Below are 27,386 nucleotides of genomic sequence, written 5' to 3' on the forward strand. Positions count from 1 at the left end.
TTTGCTCCATCTTCCAGGTGACAGCCCTTCAGATATCTGAATATGGCTATCATATCTCCTCTTTTCCAGGTTAAACATGCCCAATTCCCTCAACCTCTCCTCCTAAGGCTTGGTTTCCAGACCCTTATAGGAAATGTGTTCCAATGTAGCAATGACAGTGAGGTCCTCATATCATTGCATAATAGATGGTGGGTGTTTTATCCTTTCAGGCTCAAATTACTTTAGCAATCATATTGGCTTGGCCAAATCCGCTGCCTGCTGTAAATCTCCATACTATAGGGAGTTTAAAAGTACATGCACATCTACAAATATGAAGGATTTTGGGAGTACAAAACAGATACAGACAATAGCCCCCAAACAGTGCAACACTGGGCACACCTACATCATATACTTCAGTGCTTCAGAAAGGGGCTTGCACAGACCTTCTAAAATGGAGGTGGGGGACACACAATTCGTTTTAGCAACTACATTGTCTTTGGGATTACAAAACATCTTGTAGCTGACATCATTGTGTGGTTAACTGATGGGTGGGGCCACCCAACTGACAAATTTGGACAGCAAGGGAGATCCTGATAAGGACTGAGCCCATGGAGCCAAAAAGGGTTCCTCGTCCCTGCTATATAGTGTTACCAAGCAAATAATATTTCCTCATTGCTGTTGCAGCAGTTTTACAAATGTCTGCTTTAGTTATCCATTAAGGAGGAAACAGATTCCTCTTATTTTCATAAGAAGTGCTCCAGGCTCCAGCTTTCCGATTTGGACATTTGCTTACAAGAAATCTATTTTAAATTCTGGTCTATAAATTCATGCTTGCTGGGCACACTCTCATATTAATTACTATTATTTTTACTATCTTATCAGGTCTCATTTCACGCTTTAGTTCAAACACATAAAATGGTCAGCGGAGCAAGAACAAAGTAAGCATCATATATTTCTTATGGAAGACACAACATTAAAATTATTCCTGAATGTCCTGAGAACATAAGAAGATTCCTGCTGGATCAGGCCAAAGGCTACCTAGTGCAGCATCCTGTTCCCACGTTGGCCAACCACGTGCCTATGGGAATCTTGCAGGCAAGACCTGAGCGTATCTGTGCTCTTCTCCACTTGTGATTCCCAACAGCTGTTATTCAGAGGCAAACTGACTCAGACAATGGAGGTAGAACATAGTTATCATTGCTAGTAACCACCAATACTGAGATTTAGGAGCTTGCGGTAGTAGTCTGCTCCTCCCGCCCCAGAGCACATGCAAGCAAGGGAAAAGCAGGGAATGACACATCAGGAAAGTTTACTAAAGGTTACAACAGCAGCAACTGGCAGGATGTTTTTCTGAAGCAGTAAAGGAAGCAATAGGAATATGCCAGTATCCAAACTGGCATATAGGCATATAAGGGAAGCTACCTAACAATAACAAATAATAACACACTTAAATATTAAAGTATTATTGCTCAAAACCAAGAAGCTAATCATAAAAAACACCTGTTTTTTGGTCTCAAAACCAAGTAGCAGCAAATATAAAGCAGTGGATAAAAACCAAGAGCCACTAAAACAACACAACAACTGAATGAGGTAATGACGCACGCATAACACGTCACTTCACAATTTCCATTTGTGCAGCACTACAGCCTGCCAGTTCTGTCTCAAAAGAATTAGGAGGATGTAAATTATGTTATAGAGTACAATGGAGAGGAATGAATACATTTAGATCACGTATGTGTTCTCTATTCTCAGTAGATTGTTCTGCTCACTCTTGTGGCCTGCGATTTAATCTCTCATTACTCTCTTCATTTGCTTGGCTGCTGTGGTACAGTATTTACATGGCTCAGGAAATCTAATAGCATTATTCCAGCAGTGAAACAGGAGATATTGACACAAGCCGTCATCTCAGAGTGTACATTTGAGATAAAACCGCTTCAAGACAACAGACGTCTGGAGTGAACTTTGTTCTTTTTAAGTGCTACTTCAAAAACCACAAGGAAATCACTCCAATGACTGCAAAGTAGTTATTAGATTTAAGAGGGTAGTACTGATAAGGCTGGATATAGCAGAAATTGCATCATGGCAAGGACAACAAATCCACTCTTGAGTTAACAAGCACTTTCCCAGACGTATTACTTGTAGGTATGGCATGCCAGCTGTATTACTTGTAAGTATAGCAGACCTTGCCATAGCAATAAAGGTAAAGGTAAAGGGACCCGTGACCGTTAGGTCCAGTCGTGACCGACTCTGGGGTTGCAGTGCTCATCTCACATTATGGGCCGAGGGAACCGGCGTACAGCTTCCAGGTCATGTGGCCAGCATGACAAAGCCAATTCTGGTGAACCAGAGCAGCACACGGAAATGCCATTTACCTTTCCGCTGTAGCGGTGCCTATTTATCTACTTGTACTTTGACATGCTTTCCAACTGCTAGGGTGGCAGGAGCTGGGACCGAGCAACGGGAGCTCACCCCGTCTCAGGGATTTGAACCACCGACCTTCTGATCGGCAAGCCCTAGGCTCTGTGGTTTAACCCACAGCGCCACCTGCATCCCTCCTGCCATAGCAATACAGCCTACTTAATGGCAGTCGAACAGTGACACTTTATGAAGCAAACACATCAATTGTGTGGCCTTCTTGGAGTTACCAACTGTGCCACAAGAGACCAAGTGATATGCGCAAACACAGATTACACACATGTGTAGTTTTACACTTTTAAAAGTGGCCACAAAACCTTTCTTGGCATTTGGGTTATATATTAATCTTTTATTCACTTGTCACTGAAATTGGCAAGGCCAATATACCTAATATTGTCTCAGCCCTTAGATACTCAATAGCTCACTGCGCTCTGCATGAGAGGGTTTCCTGCAGATATCATTTTATCAGGGGGTCCACTCTGTATGATATAGAAAGCAGGCCATTATTATGTCCCCTACCCTTCAGAACTCTCTCCCATTATAGATCTGAAAGAAGGAGATAGGAACAATGAAAGAGGCAGTTCCGGTTTAGGTGGAAGAAGGTTGTTAATGGTTTTATATCCATTGGGATATAACCCGCGTTTTACATGCTGAACATACCTTGCCATGACAGACCAGCACAGCTATTGTGTTTTTCATTTCTAACCGGGCCATCAATTGGGCCAATATTGAGAGCTGGTAAACTCTTTAACAAAAGCTTAAATAGGATGAAAATGTTAACTGTCTTTTTCAGACAACCTGCACCTCAGTACATCAATGGCTACCCAAATAAGGTGAATACATAAACCATACTCATGAAATTCTGAGGTGGTGAAATACATTTTGTCACAAAGAAAAAATCCCCCTAAAGCTTCCTTCCTAAAAAGTTGGGAATATTGCCAGACAACCAGCTAAGTAATGTTTAAACTTGAAGATTTTGGACTGAGATGACAGCTACGTAAATCTTTTTCAAAGGAAAGGAGGGAGGGAGAACAGAGTGAGACCAGCAATTTTCTAGTGTTTTACATGCTTATCTGCTTTAACATTGCACACCTCAAATACCTTCAAAGCATTTCTATCTGGAACAAATCCTTACCCAAAAGGTCAGTTTCTATTAATATTATAGTACAGAAGCATCAAACCATTTTAAGTTCTTTTTAGGCAAGTCCTACAGGCTTCACAACTGACAATATTTGAACACTCTCCAAGCACACAGTACATAGTAATCAAGTTGATGAGACATCTGTTGCCAAAATGAGTCTCCTCTAGCCATCATTCATGCCTTTGTAAACTTAAGGCTAGGCTTCTATAATACATTCTGTGAGAAGCTGCCCTTGATGGCTGTTCAGTAGCTGCAGATAACAAGCCACCCTAACTGCAGACAGAGCAGAGCTACCAAGAGCACACTGACACAACCGCTTTATTGTTTGGACAGGCTGGTCTGTCATGGCAAAGTATGTTCAGCATACTTCCAATGGATATAAAATCATTAACAGCCTTCTTCCACCTTAACAGAAACTGCCTCTTTCCTTGTTCCTATCTTTCTCTTTCAGATCTACTGTACAGTAAGAGCCTCTGGTGTTTACCAGCTGTGCACCAAGATACAATTGCAATGGTATACAATTCTCAGTTTTTGCTTGCAAATGTTGAAACCCTAGTCTTGAAGGCAACTTCTTCCAATAACATAATCTGCTGGGTGGATTTTAACTAGTTGATTTTAGGACAATTTCAATGCATTCTATAGTCAGAATTCAAAGACAAAAGTATGTTAGCCACAACAAATTGCATAAAATACTAAAGAACATATACACAGAAACTTGCATTTGCAGCTGAAGCATAATTATGTCAATAAAGGAAGCCCTAAATCAGGCATAGGCATCCTTGGCTCTCCAGATGTTTCGGAACTAGAACTCCCATGATCCCTAGTTAACAGGGCCAGTGGTCAGGGATCATGGAAGTTGTAGTTCCAAAACATCTGGAGAGCCAATGTTGCCTATGACTGCCCTAAGCTATGGTAGCCATTCTGTTGGTGGTGGATGACTGGAGACTGTTATGACGTTAAATACAAATGAATTTCTTTTGCAGAACAGCTTGCAGGCCTGAAAGCATTTCTGAACTTCCTTACACCAACAAATGTGCTGGAGGACTTGAATTATAGGTCAAAAGGATTAACATGAATTTCTCTCTCTCAAGCCAAATCCATACATTTTCAATGACATTTTTTGTGTTTTTGTCCTGTGCTTCAATAATGTAGGGTCACAAAGGAATTGCACTTGAGAAAATTCCCCTTCCAAAGGCTCAGAACTGGGCTGAGATTGAAGTGCTATGGAAAATGTTTAATATCTTCACATGAGATCAAGGGTGGGGCCTATTTCAGCCAGATGCAGGGAAATTTGTTTTATTGGTTTTTAAATCTGAATTTTAAATTGTTGTAACCCCCTCCCCCCCCCCCGGGATCTGATGGTCCAGGGCAGTAGTAGTAGTAGTAGTAGTAGTAGTGATAATAATTTGAACTTGGTCAATCTCCTGACAGTCTGCATTCCAACGATGGGTGAAGCAAAAACTACACACACCACATGCACCACAAACACATGCACCAGACACGCAGGCACACAACATTCTCTCCCTCACACAAACAAACAAACACAGTCACACACTCATATATCCATACACTCTCACACACCAGGAGTACACAAACACAATATTTTCAGCCCTTCTCCACTCTAGGGTTGTAGTAGTTGGAAAGATATATTTGCCTGCTCATTAGAAAAAAAACCCAATTGATTATGATCATGTATTGTCACATGAACACAAAGCACCTGTAACAATTCCATTAAAAAACTCTGTCACTCACTGTGAAGTTTTTCTGATTGTTTTAGAAAGCTTTGCATTTGCGAACAGCATGAGCAATACCCTTCCAAATGAATTTAGAATAATTAAGAGTTATTCATGTACAGAGCTGTATGAGCCGCTCCCAGCTTCCAGAATGCAAGGTATGCTCAGAGAGAGATGAACATAGGAAAGAAGACAGATGCAGGAGCAGAGAATTCTCAAGGAAACTTACAAGGACTGTAGTCCGCTGAGTCCCCTGATGGCCTCATTGGGAACGGTTTTCAACTGATTGTTCTGCAGAGTGCTGTAGAAAGAGAAGGTATGGGGGGGATAAGAACATGAACAGGATAAACAAATAGGACAAGTCTCTCAACTGACATTCACAATTTCAGTAGTTTGCTCCTGATGTACTTCTTGTCTATGTTCGCTCCCCTCATGCTGGAATTCTGAACTAAATGACAGTTCAATATAGCCTGAGCCCCATGCCTAGTGAGGAAATATTCTCTTGAGATCATACAAGGGAGATAGATGAGACAGACAAGGTCCAGTAAGCCACCAAAAAATGACTTCAGAAACACATCCTTTAGCCTACTGATTAGTGTTTCTTAACCTCAAAACATTTACGCCTGGAGTATAATCAGAAGCTCTGAGACATGCAAACAGGATTCCCTGTCACACATTAAATTCTGAGGCTTCATTCATGGTGAACAACTGAGACAAAACTTATGGAGGCTGAGGTATGCAAAAAGGACTTGGTGTATTAAGTCCCTACAAGATTGTGGTGATGTTCAGATTGCCATTGCAGTCGTGGTGGTGGGACTTGAAATTTTGGTTAAAAGGAAAAGATAGCAACTTCATTGCAAGCTGCTTCACCCAAACAACTTCATACAGGGCAGCTCCCACGTAGTTCTAATTCAAGCTAACACCATAGTGCTCTGTGCATGTGTGCATGGCCCTCAGAACCACACATTGACCCCCAATTAAATGAAGTAATAAACATTTAAACAAAGTTGCAACCAGCCACCCACAGTTTAATCCTCCACTGGAATTGTTTAAAAAGTGACAAGGCAATAGAACTTTTCCTGTTACTGCCTCTGCACTGTCCAAAAAAAAATCCTAGAACAAAATACACAATTCTGCTCATTCCGTCAGTGAATATGCTGACTGGACAAGAAAGAAGTAAAGAATTACCCCATGAAGCTCTGAAATTTGATTACTTACAGAACTTTGAGCTCCTTCAACCCAGACAAGGCCTTCGGATGAATAAAAGCGAGGTCATTGCCAGCCAGCCGTCTGGAAAAGATTGCAGTAATAATAATAGGCTACAAAAATACAGCATTTTTCTAAGTGTCTAATACATTAAATCATCAGGACATCAAAACATTCATCAAGCAACGGGCGTGCTCTGCATTCGATTGTACCACATTTCCATTCACTAGCACTCACTCAACTCGTGTGTTTTTAAGTAACCATAGTGGATGGAGTTCTCAGAGTTTGTGTTTGCAAGTAACATTTAAACTACAAGTGTCAAGCCACAACTACCACATTATGAATTGTAGCCTACTACCATATTTCTATTCCACTCTAGATAAGCAGCCTTCAACTATTGGGGCCAAGGATCCACTCTTAAAAGGGTTTTGAGCAGTAGGATAAAGGTGTCCAGCTAAGTTACTCATGTCAATTCTGCGTGAAGGTGGGAAATTTTGTGCCAAACAGGTGCTGCCTCTTTAAAAAAGAAGAAGAAGAAGGCAACTCTGCAAAAGTTACATTAGATGTGTCAGTCTAATTCTAACAGAAAATTTCAAATCCCTTACTGCAATCTGTTTGTCTTTTTTCTGCATGCTTAGAAGCAACTGCTCTCTCCATACACAGCTCTCTCTGTATATTTGAAGATTATGGGTTGTTAAAATCTCCGTTCAGTAGATTAGCAAATTCTAAACTTCATAAATATCTACTATAGATCCAGATACTGTTTTAACCTTTAAACAAACCAAAGTTCCTCAGGTCTGAACCTCACAATGAACTGTTGTTAGTTGAAAACCCAGTGGGTCTCCGCCTGACAGGCATATTCAAGGAGGAGCCATAGTTTCAGCACAACTAGTATGTGAAGCAGAAAACCTTGGTTTTCCATTCTCTCTGAAAAGAGCTATTGTACATGTATATATGTATGTGTATTTATACACAAGAAAAAGGGACTCTCCACCACACCCAAGTAACCATCACAGAAACAGCTTTGAGATGGAGTTACCCCATTTATCTTTCATGTGTTCTCTTCAAACATTTATTTAGTAGTATGTCTGTTGTTATATGGTCCAATTCCTGTCAACTGCTGGTGCTTGTAACACTAGATGTTTTATTTAGGAAAGCGATAAGAAAATGCCAAACACCTGGTTATTCCTGGCTGCCAACATGAACAACAGATCATTTTCGGCCAAATTGGTTGCTTCCTTGTTTGCTTTAATGTCTCGGCTAAGATCTGAAGATGCTAGTGCAGATTAAATAATGTAACGAAGAAAAGTACAATAGGGATGTTTGTACAATATAAGTCTTATTGCACTTAGAAATTGAAAATGGTTTTTATATATTCTATTCCCTACACATTCCTTTTTTGTCTCTGTACCATGCCTATTACATTTTTAGGCTGTTTTAACGTATAAACAGTGTGTAGAAAATTGTAGGTGCCTTTAAAGTGGTAAACCATCACAATAAATGCAAGTTAACTTAGTGGTGACTAACTTGTCCCATTGATTTCAATTTGATTAATGCAGAGAGGGCTGGATGAGTGTATACAGAAACTAGCCTACTGCGAACGTTTATTTTAATCACTTTATCCATCTTTTCCTCTGGTCCCCCTGACTACTGATATGTGGCCCCTGGAAAGTGGCACAGAAAGAAATGCAACCCTCAGGCTGAGATAGGTTCCTCACCCCTACCATTTAATTAATAAATCTGGTTAAACCATAAAGGTTGTTCTTCAATTCATTTGCTTTAACTTTTCTTTTTAGTTGTTGTTCTTATTATACTGCACACATTGCCTTGATACATATGGATGCACCCAACAGGGCAGAGCATACACTGAGCTAGTGATAGCGGCAGTCCATGCTAAATCTCTAGATCAGAGCTTTCCAAACTGTGTATCAGGACACGTTAGTGTGTCAGCTGCAGTGTGTAGGTGTGTTGCATGAATGCTCCCCTGCATTCCTCCCGGGACTGGAAAGAGGTTAGTTTAACCTCTGGTTTGCCGGTAAAACTGAATTACTGTGTCGCAAAATGATGCATGTCTTAAAAGTGTGTCACCAACAGGAAAAGTTTGGAAAGCTCTGTTCTAGATGTTTAGTCTTCTGGATATCTGAGAAGTGGATGCTGGAGCCTATGAATTTGAAGTGTATATTTATCCAGTCAGAGGGGTACTTGCTTTATTTATTAATTTGGAATACAATGTTTGTGATGCTTTAGAATACTGACTTTTAGCCAAGATACGTGTTTTTTTGTAGAAAAGTTATAATAAGCATGAAAACACAGATGGTGCACATGTCAATCAGGATGGAACAGGCTCACACATCATAAATCCTGTGAGCGGTTCCAATCCACTGGATTTCTGGGGAGAAAAAGCCTGTCAACTGTGTGGATGGGGGTGTTTCTCCTTCTTTCCTTTGACCAGGGATAGCCAATGTGGTGTCTTCCTGGTGTTGTTGGACTACAACTCCCAACATCCCTGGCGACTGCCATGCTTGCTGGAACTGCTGTGAGTTACAGTTCTAAATATCTCAGAAAGCCATTCCACAGTAATTTGGAGCAGAGCTTTTTATGTGGCTGTTCCTGTTCTGTGGGGAAGCATTTTCTGGAAACAATTTAAGGTATTTTTGTCCCAACAAGCTTTCTGAGCTGGATAAATAGGTATCTGCTATACGTGTCTACTTTGTATTGTTTTAAAGTTTATCTGTGTTGTCTTTAACTGTTTTAGTAGTTGCTTTTATTTTATTTTGTACATCGCCTTGAGATGGGTGTGGAAGGCAATTAAAAATAATTCCAAGTAATTCCTTTACAGTGGTACCTCGGGTTACAAACACCTTGGGTTACAAACACTTCAGGTTACAGACTCCGCTAACCTGAAAGTAGTACCTTGGGTTAAGAACTTTACCTCAGGATGAGAACATGAATCATGTGGCGGTGGCACGGTGACAGTGGGAAGCCCCATTAGCTAAAGTGGTACCTCAGGTTAAGAACAGTTTTAGGTTAAGAACGGACCCCCGAAACGAATTAAGTTTGTAACCAGAGATACCACTGTATTCATCTTTTACAATGCACCATAGCTGGGTCCACACTTGAGATGAACAGACCACGAGAAGCATATGCAAAAGTCAAGTAAGTATATTATAATATAGTAAACTTGTTTGTAATACAATACTATTATGAGGAAAGATGTGAAATGATGCTTGGGCAGTTATTTACTTTATAATATAAATTACGTTGAAGATAAGGCTGCTAACTTGCTCTAATTCTTTTTCCTAATATAAACCTAATTTCTTCTCCTTAACTCACAGGCTGTACAGACAACTTCACCTTAAGTCTTCATTTTGTCAGGATTCTCTTTACCCCAGTTAATTTACATGCTTCACCTAGGTTCTATTTGAAGTTTTGTTTCTGATCAGGGACTCATTACTTTTGTGAAGACAAGCACCACAATTCAGATTCAGCTGTCTTGGAAAACTGCAGGTAAAGCCTCTCTTCCTAGCTTTAGCCTTCAGTGATTTTAACTTAGGTGTCTTTGCACCTACCTGTTGAACAGCTGCCTGGTGCCACAATATTCTCTCAGATCTCAGAAGCACACTTGCTACCTTTTCAGCTCCCAGCTGCAGACTCTCCTGAGCAGGGGCAGCCTATCTAGTTTTGCCACCAAAGGTGAAACAGGAAGGTGAAACAGCAGGGGCGGTGGGGAGATGCCCACGGAGGTGCTCCTTGGATTCTGCTGCCTATGGTGGCTGCCTCAGTCTGCCTCATGAATCTGCCCCTGCTCATAAGCCTTGACAACACTGACTGACTGTTCAGAGTGCTGTGTGTGTCTAATCTTAAGGAATTTCAGTATCTCACTGGACTCTATCGGAAGACCAATGAGTTTAAATAGGAAGTCCCACTAAGGGACCTATGACAGATTGCTCTTTTTGGATTCTACTGATCCATACAAAAACTGAATTCTACTGCAAAATGTCGTAATGGTGGAAGTTGTACAGTTACCTCTTTAATAAATGTGTCAGCCTAGCTGCTTCCTGGAAGATGGCCAACTGAAGAACCCCCTATATACTGTAAATCACAGGCTTAGGTTAGAAGTAAACTGCCTGCCACACACACCAAACACTTTAAATAAAACATTTTCACATTTGAAATTCTCTCAGTGTTACAGTTTCCCTACAGAGGTACATTGCCTCTGATACTAAAGCCATCATGGCTAGAAATCATCATCAGAAAGTTTATGGTGATTTTGCACATTCTGTGGCACAAATTCTACATTTCAAGGAATTTTAAAGACTTTCTGCCCTCAGGTCCCACTTGAAAGGGCAGAAAGTTACCGAGGCCCAGTATTCACAAAAGGGCGGTGTAAGGATGGAGCCAGACACAAAATGGAAAGCAATTAATGTCATCATTTTAACCCCTCCTTAAAAATGGCTGAATTCTACACCACAATTATTTCCTTGTGGTAAGGAGTGACATAGTTCAGCTTTCCTCAAGTTAAGTACAGACATTTTAGGCAGAATTTGCCACATCCAGAAAGTCTAAACAGAAGTACAGAAGACTTTTTATTTCATATTTCCTTCTCCGTGCCTCTTAATTCTCACCTGTCATCTCTTATCTCCTACTGTATTTATTTGCACAGTGCCTAGTTAAACCATGTAATTCACTCACACAGGAGGCAGTAATAGTCACCAACTTGGATTGGTTTAAAAGAGGACTAGACAAATTCATGGAGATAGAGGCCCTGCTCCAACACCACCCTTGTAGCTTAGCCTAGTAGCACCAAGGTCCTGTCCTATTCCTCGCTCCCTCTGCTGCCGCCATCCACTCATGGGTCACCTAGGGCAATGGGCACAGGATTCCCACTGCCTTACAGTGGTCTCCTTGGAAGTAGGGAAACAGCCAGCTAAATTCAAAGTCTCCTGCTTAGCAACTTCAACCCATCTCCTCTCCCAGGCATCTCAACAACTAAACTGCTCTAGCAGTCTAAGCCACATGGGAGGACAACTAGACCATGAGCGTTCAGAAACCAGTACAGCCCAGAGATCCAATTCAGCAGTGTATTCAAAAGAAATATATGTAATAAGGAAGAGGGGGAGAAATAGCAAGCTTCATTTGTTCCAGTATTATGACAGTGAGAGGGGAGGAAAGCAAACATCTTTTTATCCACTTTCTCCACACTGAATGAAAGAGTTGTCATACAAAGAAGCAGTTTTAGCCTGCCTTCAAATAGCTGGCAAAATATGTAAACTGAATCCCTTACCTGTTCAGGTCTTTATTAACTAGTATAATGCTAGACAGCAGACATCCTCTGAGCAAAGAAGTGCAGCCTGATCCTATACTTGTGTACTTGGGAATGAAATCTCCCTGTGCTTAGCAGGGGTTACTCCCATGTGAGTGTGTATAGCATTATAGCCTTATATTCTCTGCTGATTGGTTAGAATTCATATGAATAAAACCCTCTCACTTTTCCCCATATGATTTTTTTTGTTGGTAATTCAGTCTGCATATTTTATTGGACATTCACTTCTGCATGTCTTAGGCATTCAACACTCAAACTAATCACATCTGCCTTGTCTGGCTGATGATATCTATTAAGATATTAGTGAGTTGAATTACACCAATCACCACTGGAAAATTACATTAACACTATTTCCAGCATTTCAGAAAGCACTCAGTGACCAAGCCCCCCCCCCCCATCTTAAAAATCTTCATGATCCAACACACAAATAAACCCATTTGTCATCATTTCCTGGAAAATTAATTGGCACAAGTTGTTTTAATATTTGAATATGGAAATCACAACACATGAATCAAAACTGTCACACACCACCATAACAAAGTAGATTATGGCTAAAGTGTTGATATAGAACTAACTGCATAAAATCAGAGTTTAAATGTATTTCTATTTAACAAAAGCTCTTTTTAGTATATTAATATATTATTAAAATGTATTCCTAAGGGGCTACAGACATTATTGGCAGCATAAAAAAAGAACAAAGAATGCCAAATTCTGCACTCCAAATAGCATTGGGGGAGGAGGTAAATACCAGTATGGTTTTCTTAATTTGCATAATTATACAGAAGTAGGAGCAACAATATAGTTGAAGCAGCACTCTTTTCAGTCTTTAATTTTGGGTTTTTCAAAACAGTAGTCTTCCATGCGACATAGCAAGCCAATTCTGAAACTGGGAGAACCTTCCAAAAGCAGCTTGTGATATAGCATAGTAGGTTGCTGTCTAAGTGAGAGAAAAAGTAAAACATTCTACTATGCATTCCCTTGGACACACCTCAAAAAATTCTTTAGATACTATCTATGTACCGGTAATATGAATACCAGAATAAGAAAGTAGTTCTGCTATCCATCTGAACAATATCATCAACTAAACCAAGGTAAGACTACCTAAACACACACACACACGAGAGAGAGAGAAAGAGAGAGAGAACGAACGATAGGAGTGTTTATAAAAAATGTGATTTCTTTCTCCTCTTACTTGCCCAAAAAGTTTCAATGTGAACATTGTGAACCAGAAACAACTACTGGTAGCAGCGCAAAACTGATTTCCCCTGCTAAGGGTACGACAACATTTTTCCTGAAGCAGCTCAACCAACATATTCACACCAAGCGGAAGACACATTTCATATTACACAATGTTACAAAGCATAACTTTGGTTGCACCATACATATTCTCATCATTGTTGACTACCTAAACCAGGCTTCCTCAAACTCAGCCCTCCAGATGTTTTTGGCCTACAACTCCCATGATCCCTAGCTAGCAGCACCAGTGGTCAGAGATGATGGGAACTGTAGTCTGAAAATATCTGGAGGGCCAAGTTTGAGGAAGCCTGACCTAAACTCTTGCTAAGGTTGAGGACAGCAAGTAGAGTTTCATTTCATTCCTTATTTGTACTCCTTCACTCTTTCATGTATTTATTCTTACTCTGTTGATTTCCTCCTGGGTCTCTGCCAAAGGTATTGACAGATGTGCTCCAGACCTTTGTGCCTCTCTCTAGTGAGTCAGGCAACTGCCTTAACCAAGCTTGCAAGAACCTATATGACATCAGAAGGTCCAATACAACCTCAATATATCTTATGGCTAGACATTTCTGATAGACAAGGCTTGGAAATTTGGAGCAAGACAGTTGATTCTATCTAAGGAAACAGAATATGAACTGAGGCCCACATCACTCTGACACATCACACACCCCTTGCCTGATGAAAGCTACCAAGTGAAGGCAAAGTTCAGAAGGAAGGGTAACCTTCACATTCACAAGCCTGTTTTTTTTTATGAGCAGGGTTGCTTCACTTGTGGGAAGCATTTATACCTTCTACCTCCATTTCCAGTCAAAAGCGAAAAGAGCAGTTAGAATGACATCCACAAGACAAGACAAACTTCCAAGCTCAGAAATACCACGACTTCTATTTTTGTATGCTTTTCTAATTGCTTGTTTCTTCTGATCAGTTAGACACACACACACGTGTCCTATTTACTCAACTGATTTGTGGTGCAGAACAATTCAAAACTGTTTCGTTCACGGCAGAAAATGAAAATGCCACACACAGGTGATATGTCTTTAGAGTCACACAAAGGACTCCGTGCTTCATTTCCTTCCATTTCAACAGATTACCAACCTCCTGGGAGTCCCTTTCCCTGCACCGGATAACATGGTGACCTCTTACTAGAACATATGGATGAAATGGCCCTCCTCCATAGCTATTATAAGCACCCATGAGCTCTGCAGCTGTACAAATATCATGCCTGAAGTTCAAGGGAAGTTTGAAAACCACATTTACTACAGCTGACATTTAAGTGGATTGACTGTACATTTTCCCATAGAGAAACAATTAATATTTTCTACCCTAAAGTAGAATGACTGACCAATCTCCTCAAAGATTATATGAAAGATTAAAGGGATAGTCTTGGCACTTTATTGACTTAGGCTATTTATAGGCCTGTAACAAAAGGTACTCTGGGTGGCTTGCCTGAAAACCATATTAGTGATCCTCCAGCAGCAGAAGCAGAACACTTTGTGACTTTTCTGATAGCTAGCGAAGCTCAAGTTCGGGGTAAATCTGCTCAACTATGTGAAACAAGCAGAAGACGTAGGTGCCACTGTGGTCTAAACCACTGAGCCTCTTGGGCTTGCTGATTGGAAGGTCGTCAGTTCAAATCTGTGTGGCAGTGCTGAGCTCCTGCTGCTCTGTCCCAGCTTCTGCCAACCTAGCAGTTCAAAAGCATACCAGTGCAAGTAGATAAATAGGTACAGCTGCGCAGTGGCGGAGCTTCATGCTCCGGCACCGGGGGCGGAGAGCAGACGGGGGCGGGGCTGGCACGCATCCCGGGGGCATGGTGCGCATCCCGGGGGCATGGCATGCCCCTGTAGGGGTGTGGCGCCCAGAGCAGGCAGGGGAGCAGCCGTGATGGCACTCCGCCGGGATCGCACTGCCGGGGGCATTGCGCTCCCCTACACTCCTCTTCCTCTACCAGTACAGCTGCGGCAGGAAGGCAAATGGCATTTCTGGGCGCTCTGGCACTTGTCAAAGTCCTCCATGCACCAGTAGAAGTTTAGTAATGCTGGCACAGTCATTTTTGACTGGACTATACCATTCAGGGGTCCTTTGCTTTTACCTTATATTCATATTACAGTATGTTTGTTGAAGAGCACACCTCATTAAATGATCTGGCAAAGCCCTTGGTGATCTGCTGTTCTTTATAGACTCTGATCAATTCCATTTCAGGTGGCGCTGTGGTTAAACCACTGAGCCTAGGGCTTGCTGATCAGAAGGTCGGCGGTTCGAATCCCTGTGATGGGGTGAGCTCCCGTTGCTTGGTCCCAGCTCCTGCCAACCTAGCAGTTCGAAAGCACGTCAAAATGCAAGTAGATAAATAGGAACTGCTAGAGCGGGAAGGTAAATGGCGTTTCCATGTGCTGCTCTGGTTTGCCAGAAGCGGCTTTGTCATGCTGGCCACATGACCTGGAAGCTATACGCCGGCTCCCTCGGCCAATAATGCAAGATGAGCGCGCAACCCCAGAGTCGGTCACGACTGGACCTAATGGTCAGGGGTCCCTTTACCTTTTAATTTGTAAATTATTTTCACACAAGTATCTGTTATAGAGAAAGACAACAGAATTTCGACTTTATTCCTAAGTATTTTAAGGTTCCTATGGAGATGGCGTAGAAAGTTAAAAGTTGCTAAGTGCAAAACAGAGCAGTGAATAATACAAATCCATGCCCTGCTTTTCATCTGTGTATAAACTGAGACACTCATATTTATGGCTGCCCTTGTGATAATTAGAAGTCACCATCAAGTAAACAACAAACTTTGCAAGAGGCCATGGGGGAGGAGGGGAGATTAAACAAGCTAATTATAGTAACCTGGCATGGAGAGGCCAAAATGAACCATAGAAAACAAAGACATATAAATTAGAATGTGAAGCATGCCTGCTTTAGTTTGTGGCTCCTGTGTGACCCAACAGAAGCAAAAGGGGGCTTAACATGTCAGGATAGCATGAAACACCTGGACATAATTTAATATAAATCCCTTCTGTCTCCTCCATCTTAATTCAGCTTTGGACATTAATTTTCTTTTCGGATGTTGGGTTTTTTAAATGAATGTGCATAACTTAAAATTGATTCCCAAAACTGCCCTTTATAATCAAGGTGCCAGTCCCCCACCCTTTTGTTTCTTCCCCCTTTTTTTTTTAAAAAAAACCTTCTCCTGCCTCTTTAAGAAATCCCTTTCTTGTAATAGACTCCTCCTCCTTCAGTAGAAAGTGAAGCAGGTAGGAATTTCATCTTAATTACCAATACACACCTGAGAGGTATTTTTTTAATGTTTATGCATGATTTTCAATTTTATACACTTCAATAATTTTACAATCATTTTAGCCTTTCTATGCCCGACTTCCTTCCCCATTTCTGAAGTTTCTTGATTTTATTTTTTACATTTTCTGCATATTCCAAATTAACTTAATCATTTATTCATCTACCACTTGAAAGGTCTTAGCAGCCTTCTCCTGCAAACTCACACACTTCATTTTCTTCCTTCTGATTAGGATACTGAGTCCTCTGCCCCATCAACTCCCTTCTCCTGTAACTCATTTTTAAAGTAAGCAGTTTAGAGATGGGCTTCCTGTGTGCCATCTCTCTGGCTTTTATTCAATGTTTATATTCGCTGTTAGCCGCCCTGAGCCCAGTTTTCAAATCGGGAAGGGCGGGGTATAAATAAAAATTAGTTGTTGTTGTTGTTGTTGTTGTTGTTTTCATGCATTTTGTTTTGTGAATGAGACCTAAATTGATCCAGCAGTGTAGGCAAATGCTCTAAAACAGGCATCCCCAAACTGCGGCCCTCCAGATGTTTTGGCCTACAACTCCCATGATCCCTAGCTAACAGGACCAGTGGTCAGGGATGATGGGAATTGTAGTCCAAAACATCTGGAGGGACGAAGTTTGGGGATGCCTGCTCTAAAATGACCATGCAGTCATTCAAATGTATCATAGGAGGACTACATGCTGCAACTCAACAAATGGTAACTTTTTGTTGTAATAAATGCATCCTATTTTCATTACAGCTAGCAGAGGGTGTTTCAGGTTTGTCTGCTAATCCAAGTCTGAAAACTAGAGCACACTGCATCAAAAAAGGTCAACAAAATATGTAGTTGAAGTATGTCTGCTATTTTGTGCTGCTTTCCTTGAGGCTCTTGTTCGTGGGTGGAACATTTTTGTATCAGAGTGTGGACGAAGTAGGCTGGTGAGTTTTTTAGTTTCTGTGCTTCTGGGGATTTCAGATTCTTCCCTCCCAATTCCCACGCTGGAAAAATACTATTCACTGGGAAGAAAATAGCTGTTGTCACAGAAGACTTAAGAGGACCAGTGAAGAAGCCTGCTAAGAACTTCCTTGCTTTTCTTCTAAGAAGAAGAAAATATTAACAGGAAATTTCTGACTCCACCCAGACCCAATTAAGTGCAATGCCGCCTACTGACTATTTACACATCTCCCCCACCACTCCTAAAAAAAAAAAAAAACTGCAGCAACAACACTTAAAGAAATCAGCACTGTTTAAACATCTGGTAGTTGAAGCAGTGACATTGTGGAGCAAAAACAGGAATGGGGAGAACATAACTTTTTTTTCTGAGGAGAAATTATGACATGCACTAGGGGCAGGCATCCCCAAACTGCGGCCCTTCAGATGTTTTGGCCTACAACTCCCATGATCCCTAGCTAACAGGACCAGTGGTCGGGGAAGATGGGAATTGCAGTCCAAAACATCTAGAGGGCTGAAGTTTGGGGATGCCTGCACTAGGGTAACTAACAGACGCTCCTTGATCTGGCAAGTGACTGAGGTGATAATGACACTTTCAAGTTTTGCTATTGAGACAGATTAGCAAATAGGAAGTCAGAGAAGGAGGAAATAACCAAGCAGAGGCTAGATACTTCTTCCTTTGATGGGTTTCCTACTTCATGCTAGAAGGTTAAATGACAACATTTCTTTGAAATACTTTTAAACGCTAAAGGATGCATTTCAGCTACCTGAAAATCTTTTGCTAAAGGTCACACTGTGTTTTACTAATTGAACCTATGCAATCAGATAAAAGGATCGGCAAATGCAATAAGAGTTCACACCTAGGAAACTACGCTTAAGATTGCAGTCATAGCAAGACAAACCATGAGCTGTAAACTCAAGGAACAAACCTTGGTTATACCCATTGTTTGTTTGTAGCAAGACAAATCACAAGCCTGGATTTGGGCAGCACACTAAGCCACTTTATACCACTTTGACCAGGCATCCCCAAACTGCAGGCCCTCCAGATGTTTTGGCCTACAACTCCCATGATCACTAGCTAACAGGACCAGTGGTCGGGGAAGATGGGAATTGTAGTCCAAAACATCTGGAGGGCCGAAGTTTGGGGATGCCTGACTTTGACTGTCATGGCTTTCCCCAAAGAACCATGGGAACCTTATAAGGGTGCTGAGAGTTGTTAAGAGCCCCCTTAACAAACTACAGTTTACAATATTTTTGGTGGAAGCCATGAGTGTTACAGCAGTACAAGAGTGATTTAAATGTATGATGTGGCTATGACCCATGGATTAGCTCACAGCAACAAACAGAGAGGATTGCAGCAGCCATAATCTCCTCTACAGGAACCCACACGTTTGCGCTAAACCATAGTTTAGCTTCCGTTTATGTGTGAACCAGGTCATGGTGACACTATTCACACATTTGTATACTTGGATACAGAGTATGTTTCTTTTCTTTTGTATAGCTCTTCGAGCTTGACAATGTGCATGATGAAAAAGACACACCTTAAATTCTTTTCATTTTTGTAGCAAGGGAATAGAAATATGTTAGAATGTTGCACCAGAAAGGCAAGTAATTAAATCAGGATTTCTCAGTCCCATAATAAAATGGAAAACTTTTCTATGCTTTTTCTTTTTCTTTTTCTTCTTCCTAAGCACTATCATTACAGTTTGCAATAAAGATACTTTGGGTATTGTGCAATGGAGTTCCAAGTATATAGTGGCTAAAGGTTCTGCCTTTTGGCTCCTCATCTCAAGACACACCCCAAGTTTACAGAAGTTACATAAAGACTGAAACACCCACATAGTTTGGTTTTATAGCTTTGTACTTATAGGCAGGTGTGGGGGTGGGGAGAGATGAATGCAAGTCATTCAAAGAGTTGCTTATTTATTTTAAAAATATAGAAACACGTGAGAAGGACACAAACATACTATACAGCAAATATTTATATAAAAATATTTATACATAAAATAAAACATGCAACACAGTTTTCAATCTATTATATAAAGCACTAGGTATAACTTGCCTCCTTTAATATTAATAAATGTCTATTATTTATTAACTTAGCAATTATATAGTGCTGTTAGGGTGTTTGAAGTGTTCCACATATTATTAATTTTTTTCCCCTGGTACGTTGCAACACTCTGCAAGGAAGCTTGGTAGCATCATCTCCTCTATATTCTGGGACAGGGACTAGGACTGAAGACAATGGCTAGTCTATGGCGACCCACCTTGTGAATCATTGCCAAAGCAATGTTTGCATCAGGGATCTCCCTGCACACATTCTCATGTAGCCAATTACCACCCTTGTGCTTTTTATTTTGAGGCTGTTTACAATTAAACAGTAGCAGCTGCAACCGATATTTAAGATTTTTGCATTAAATGGCTTTTCCATTATTCCGAATCAAGTTGTAGTGCTATTAATATTCTATAAACTTGCATACAACTGTTCTACAGGGTCATATTTGAGCAATCATTTAAAACAGGCTAACCTTTGGACCTCCAGATGGAGAACTCAAGAAGTTGTTGGACTCCATCTCCCATCAGCCCCAGCCAACAAGCCCAACAATGACTGAAGGGGCACAAGCTAACCACATCTGCCTGAAAAAGAATATAGGGACTACCCTAATCTCTCAGAGATTCCCAAGCTATTCATTGAGGATTTTCAACTTAAATTTGTCTTTAAAAAGAAAAGAAAAAGCGCTCTCAGTATGCTTTGAGTGTGCCACACCACTGTTCGGGAATTATTAAAAAGGGAGCTGTATTTTAATGGAGTGAAAAAAGATACAATATGTCTTTTCTACTTTAATCTCCCCCCCCCATTACTGCATTGCCTGTTCTGTCTACATTCACATCAACGTTCAAAAAACCCCTTCTCATTTATGTTCGGTTGGGGCCATGAGTGAGGAACACCCTTTCACTTAAACATTTAAGGTAATGGGATGCATTTAATGAGAACATCTGGTTGTTTCTCACAAAGTCTCACTCTCTCAACACTTCCCAACCTTTACACACAACACACACACAGTACTTGTCCCAACCTAGGCTGATGGGAACCACAGTAACTATAGCAAGTTTTATAAAAGCTATGCAATCAGTCTAGCATAGCTCCATTTAAAACAGTGGTAATTGCACAGCCCCTGTGTTATCTTTGGATAGCACTGTAATTAAGCCTATGTCATCACTACAATCACAATTAAAATAATTACTATAAAAAGGTTCCATGTAAATAGAATCCTGGCTTTGAAGCACATATAGGATTTTTAAAAACTATTAAGTACAATGCCTTCTTTGTTCACAGTTGATTCACATATCACTATTTACTTTTACATGCATTTCTCAGACAACCTTTACTCACTCACTCACTCTCCATGCCACAAAAGCAGGTTAGATTCAATACTCACAATTCTTCAAGGTAAGGAAAATTCCTGAATGCATCTTCCGGCAACCTTGTTATATTGTTCATACTGATATCCCTAGAAAAAACAGGAGAGGGAAAAACATTGCTGTGTGAACAAAATGTGTCGATCGAGTTTCTAGAACACAAATTATTTCTACTGTGAGAATAAAAAGGCCACATGGGGAAAACAAAAGAAAGCTAAATGTTTCAAAACTTGATAGTGTGAAAATTGTTTCAAGAGAGAAGCTACTATATTACACAAAATCAATGTTTTTCCTATTAAATATTCAAACCTGTATTAAAGGTCATGCCTGTATTAAAAGCCATGCTCCAGATGTATATACCAATAGCCAAACTCATTCTCCACGTACATGGTACCTCTGGTTATGAACTTAATTCGTTCCAGAAGTCCATTCTTAACCTGAAACCATTCTCAACCTGAGGTACCACTTTAGCTAATAGGGCTTCCCGCTGCCGCCATGCCGCCAACGCGCAATTTCTGTTCTCATCCTGGGGCAAAGTTCTTAACCTGAGATACTACTTCCGGGTTAGCAGAGTCTGTTACATGAAGTGTTTGTAACCCAAGGTGTTTGTAACCCGAGGTACCACTGTACCAGTCTTTATAAAGACAGCAGCAGGAATGTATCAGCAGGCTTGGGGGAGCCCGAAAACACCAAACAGAACCACCTAATAAGAACTGAGCATGCTCAGTGGGCATGGAATATTGAGGGGGGGTAAACTGAGGGGTAACCGAATGGAGTATCCTGAAAAGGGGCATGGCATAGCTGACACCATGAAAAGGTGCTTTCAAACCTCAGCACTCAGCACACCCGTAACAGAAAACAAGCTGGTTCCCACTATCATATGGGAACAGGCTAGAGTCAGTGTGGTGTGGAAAGACAGTGTGGTGTAGTGGTTCAAATGCTGGAGTAGGACCTGTGAGACCAGGGTTTGAATCCTCACTTAGCCAATAAGCTCACTGGATGACCTTGGGCCAGTCACCATCTCTCACAGATAAAAGGCGGATTTGTGAGGGTAAAATATGAAGAGAACCATGTACTTGAGCTCCTCCAAGGAAAGGTGGATAGAAACATGGTATATAAATACATGAAGAAGATTCTTGGAGCCCAAACATTTCACTCATCCTTGGGTAACTTGGTTGTCTGTATCTTCCTGCCAAGTGGCAAACATCATCAGATGCAGAAGTGGGGTAAAATGTGTGGTTAAATGCATCCTATATTTCTTAAATGGGTAACCCAAGATGGAATGCTTATATAGACTCTCTGTCCCTTCGCAGAACTGCAACACCCTTTGTATTCTTTGGGCAGTACTCACAGCAAGTGTGCACATAAACTCTATGCATTCTATTAAAGCTACTCTTGTACTACTAGTAGTAGTAAAAATAAAAATTCAAATGTGACCACCCAGCATTCAAGCATACTGTCTGCTTGAGAGAGAGAAAAGCACAACTATCAATGAATGCATTCAGACCTGATAAAATAAAACCCCTCCGGCAAATGAGGCTTCTGGGACAGCTGACAAGAATAGCAGGAACATGCCTCAGCTCTACCACAGTCATACGTTCCTGCAAAACCTATAAAAAAAAGTCCTCAAGGTAATAGTTTTAAGCAGATTTCAATTTCAGCCCGTGAACAAATGCAGGCAAGTGCTTACATGATAGGTATGCAGAGCAATTTGTTTGTTTCCTCTTACAGCTTGCTGAAAGCACAACTCTGCGGAATATTTTTCTTTATATAGAACCATTACCTGCTCTATCAGAGGTCTGTTTAGAGCAGCTGAAGTAGAGAAGACAAAGGAAAAAGGATGATGACCCAGAGCATTTCAAAAATATTTACTTTTGGGTGTGAAATGTTTCTCAAAAACAATGTACTGCTTTGTTTCAATCTAAAAAAACAAGAACATAAGTTTGAGTAGAATCAAATCCACTACAAGTTATTTCTATTTTATTTTTAAAAATTCTTATCTACTCTCATCTGCTCACTTCTTAACCTATACCTCTATTGCACTTTCTCCTTTCGCATTACTATGGTGGAGAGTTATAAGAGTTATTCCCATGTTTTTATAGGGTGGTATAAAGCAAAATTGTTGTTGTGAAGAATGGAGTTTGTTATTGACCATGCCAGTGTCATCTTTACTACCAGAATTCGGTTTTCTTACTTTAGGACAGTTTTGTTTTAACTAGTTGTCACAGAAGCATTGGTAATTATTATAAAATCCAAAGGAATAAACATTCCCCCCCCCCCAAAAAAATTTCTAGTTACATACATGGAATCAAATTATCTAGCTGCCTGGTTCAAACAAACATACCATCTGCCATATAACTGCCATTTTCATACTTTAGATATAAATGTATTAAAGTTGCATGACAGAATTTGACATATCAGAAAACAGAATAACTTGTCTAGTGCTCATCAGCCAGAAGAGACATTTATTTTGGCTTTTGTAACACTATGTTTAGAGTGCATCTACAGTTGGGACATGGGTGGCGCTGTGGGTTAAACCTCAGAGTCCAGGGCTTGCCGATCATAAGTTTGGCGGTTTGAATCCCTGCGACGGGGTGAGCTCCCATCAACCTCGCAGTTTGAAAGCACCTCAAAGTGCAAGTAGATAAATAAATAGGTAAACGGTGTTTCCATGTGCTGCTCTGGTTTGCCAGAAGTGGCTTTGTCATGCTGGCCACATGACCTGGAAGCTGTACGCCGGCTCCCTCGGCCAATAACGTGAGATGAGCGCTGTAACCCCCAAGTCGGTCACGACTGGACCTAATGGTCAGGGGTCTGTTTACCCTTTATCTTTACAGTTGCCATGGAGTTTATTCAGTAAAGCAGTGTTTCCCAACCTTGTGCCTCCAGCTGTTTTTGGACTACAATTCCCATCATTCCTGGCCACTGGTCTTGCTAGCTAGGGATGATGGGAGTTGTAGTCCCAAAACATATGGAGGCACAAGGTTGGGAAACACTGCAGTAAAGAATGGAAGATACTTTGCCAAATATTGCAAATAACTTCTGAACAGCAAACAAGAAAATATCTGACGTGGCAGATTTGGCCCTGATTTCCAACAAATAAATGAGCAGCTGGAGAGCTCACTGGGTTTACAAATTGGATTGTATGGGCTAACTTTGATTGGGACTGGCTGAACACCAAGATTCTAACAACAGAAAGAAATGACAGAGAAAGGAGAGAGGAGGAAGACACATTACCTTACTTGCCTTACCTATCCTTATAACTTTAGGGAATTTTATGTCACAGCCATAAAATCAGAGTAATATTTTACTTTTAAAAATTTGGTACAAAAAGCACCAGAGCCTCAAAAAACACATGCAGGGCATCATCAGCTGTGAGGGATGCACAATTTTATTTTATTTTTTATTGTAGAGATGCCTAACCTCATATAAAGCAGTGCTGAAATCCGCCCTGATCACCACAGCCCTCCTTGCACACATGATTTTTATACTTCTATTATAGGAGCCGCAATCCTCTGTAATGTTATATAAGCTGATCCTTCCTCATGTCAGAATGGCCAATAAATAAGCTTATAGCAACTTCATCATTTATTTAACGGTCTCAGGCAACAATCATTTTTTTAAAAAGGTGGCCAATTCCTTGACAAGCTGTACTTTACTTTATGAGACACTTAACTCATAAAGTAAAGGTCCATGAGGGATAGCTCAGTTGGTAGAGCATGAGACTCTAAATCTCAGGGTTGTGGGTTCAAGCCCACTGTGGGCAAAAGATCCCTGCATTGCAGGAGGTTGCACTAGTGCAACTAAAGCCACAACTCAGCTCCTTCTTCCAAGTGCCATGAACACGCAATTTCACTCACCAGGCTGCGTTCCTTCCTCAACTAGATGGTTCCATAAACCCTTTGTAGTCTTTAAATAAATACATATATTCATTGAACAGAGGCAAAAGAAAATATGGAGGTACTTTATGAATCACAAAGAAATAGGTATGCATGAAAGCTACTTTTGATGTTTTTCTGTAGGGCTTGTCACAAAAAAATATTGTTGGAAACATCATCTTATTAGCAGAGGTGTTTTACTCGCAACTCAAAAGAGCAGATTTAAATCCCATAGTACTCTATGTCTAACTCACACAGGAGACACTTTGTTCATGGACTGGAATGCAGCCCCCATTTGAGTGGGATAGAAACAGTTTTTTCACAGAAACAGTACAAAACTGCTTAGCAGAATGATTGTAAAAAGGCACTCTAATTCCATAGAGCAGCAGAAAAAGTCAAATTTTTAGTGTAATTGAGGGGAATCAACATTTGAAAGTGACGTGGTGGAGCTAATCCAGACATTCCCAGACTTCGGCCCTCCAGATGTTTTGGACTACAATTCCCATCATCCCTGACCACTGGTCCTCTTAGCTAGGAATCATGGGAGTTGTAGGCCAAAACATCTGGAGGGCCACAGTTTGGGGATGCCTGAGCTAATCCATTGATAAATGGTTGGTGGGCCATACTCTCCATTGAGCAAGTAGTTTGAAATATGATTTTATCATATGGTTCAATAAAAGCTACTTTGAAAGGATTGGTTTGAGATTTAAGGTTTAAATTAATAGGCAACAGTTCACACAAGGTTGAGTCATGGTAGCAGTTTTAATAGGAATACCTCATTAGAGGCAAGAGAGAAGTTAATACTAGGCCTATTCACTGACCTGATTTTAGGTACCTTGCCTAGTGAAATATTCTTCACTCATCTTATAAATCTATTCCCTTAAACACAGACCATAAAAAATTCTTAACAATTTTAAATAAATTTCTTGGTTGAACAAAATACATTGTTGGCAATAAAAAAGGTAATCAGGAGAGTCTTATCTTTTAAATTACTTGTTTCTTTTATTAAACCAAGTACAATTAACTATATAATCAACCACCTAGAGCAAATTTTAGAACACAGCCTCAAAATTAATTCAGGCTTCCATTAAAGGGTTCCCCAGGGCAAAAGTAGAGAGAGCAAGAAGCTCTTTTATCAGCATCTGAAAATGGCAGCTGCTTTACTGTGGGAATAAACTAGAATTGATGTGTATAGTAAAATATACAGAAGTTCAAGCCAAGCAACATCATGTGATGGTCCAGCATCAATGAGCCTGAATTGAAACAAAGGCACATCCTGGATCGACCAATGAACAAATTGTTTGATCATCTGGAATATCCCTAAAGAATAGGAAGGTATGCATTTGGAGAAACATATTGTCATGGTCTGGAAAACTATTTTCCTTCAACAGAGATTTCTTCAGACATGTATGACATAATTTGCTTACATCAGCCCTCCCCACCCTCTGACTATACATAGGGTCTGGTGACTTCTGTTTCAGTGTATCTGAAGAAGTGTGCATGCACACGAAAACTCATACCTATGACAAACTTTATTGGTCTCTAAGGTGCTACTGGAATGATTTTTTTAAAAAAAATTATCAGCCCTGAGGACCCTCTAGTATGGTTCTGAGGATATTCTGCCTTCTCTGTGTTATTTCAAGAAAGAAAGTGAAGCAGGCAGCAGCACCTCCATTTGGTAAGTGGGAGGTGGAGATATGTGTGAATCCTATCTTTGGTCTTGACAGCCAAAGCTGGAACTAACAGTATAGCTGACACTGGTTGGCCTGCCTTACTGCTGAAAGTGCCAGCTGTTACCTTCTGGCTTATACTGAACATGGGAGGAAAAAACTTATCCACAAGTGGGTTGGTGAATCTAATGACAACTGACACTTTGCAAGCAAGAGGTCAGAGACATGTTTTCTTTCCAGGGTTTACAAACCAAATACTGGTAGGAACTGCCATCAAATGCAACAAGCACATCAGCAATTGTATCAGGTACAACTTGTTCACACCCTTTTGAGAAGTGCTGTTGCCTGACTTTCTCTAGCTTCCCATCCTAGATATTCTCCAACTATAAAGCAGTAGCTAGAGAAGGAGGGTTTATGGGTTGGATTCAAGTGGGAAATAATTCAAATTATCTTGGGATGCTATGAGGTGCAGCAGTGCTGATGCACCCACATCTCAAAGAACCAAACGACACAACAGAATAACAACCACAGGAACAGCTATCTTGATCCGACAAATTAAGAGTGCACTTTGGTGGACACTCCCTGAAACTATATGGTTTGGTAAATTGTTTGGCTTGCTCCTGATTCTAGGAATGCTGGAAGACTACTTTCTTTTAAGTAATAAGAACTCAGGCTATTTCTCACATCTGTCATCCAATAATTTTTGTGGGGGGTTTATCATTGTGTTGTTTAAGAATGCACAAAGGAAGGGCTGGGTAAACTTCAAGTTTAGGGGATCTACTTCTTTTTCCCCTAGAAAACCAAGGGTCCACCAGCTATATCCAAGTGGCATAGGAAGCGGCTGGGTGGGTGTGTACTAAGAATTAAGGAACAGGACACCTCTTGTGTGTATCTCAGCCCAGGAATTTGTTCTCAGTTCCAGATGTGAGCTCACAGTCCTTTCACACAAAAAAACCATTCTTCACTTCCTCTCAAGCTTGCTTAGTTTCAGCAGCCTTATGGGGACGGGGGTGGTGGTGGTTTGCTATCATTAAACTAGGAGTCAGAAATCCTCAGTGATCTACTGCAAATCAGCCAGAGATCTACCACTATATCCTGACCTCTCTTTTGACTGCACTGAACATCCTAACAAGGAGACTGAAATTAAAGCCAGTCA

At 40.7% G+C, this 27,386-nt stretch overlaps 1 protein-coding gene across 1 annotated transcript in view; it reads right to left on the minus strand.

Moving 5' to 3' along the window:
- Positions 1-27,386, minus strand: part of LGR4 (leucine rich repeat containing G protein-coupled receptor 4) — an 88,893-nt gene that overhangs the window by 26,097 nt on the left and 35,410 nt on the right. The window contains exons 2-4 of the mRNA XM_035117726.2: positions 20,703-20,774; positions 6,487-6,558; positions 5,498-5,569 (exon numbers count right to left, since the gene is read on the minus strand). Of these exons, the coding sequence (XP_034973617.1) occupies positions 5,498-5,569; positions 6,487-6,558; positions 20,703-20,774 (216 nt within the window). The remainder of the gene's footprint in view (positions 1-5,497; positions 5,570-6,486; positions 6,559-20,702; positions 20,775-27,386) is intronic.

Source organism: Zootoca vivipara, chromosome 1 (genome assembly GCF_963506605.1).
Source record: "Zootoca vivipara chromosome 1, rZooViv1.1, whole genome shotgun sequence".
NCBI classification, from domain to species: Eukaryota; Metazoa; Chordata; class Lepidosauria; order Squamata; family Lacertidae; genus Zootoca; species Zootoca vivipara.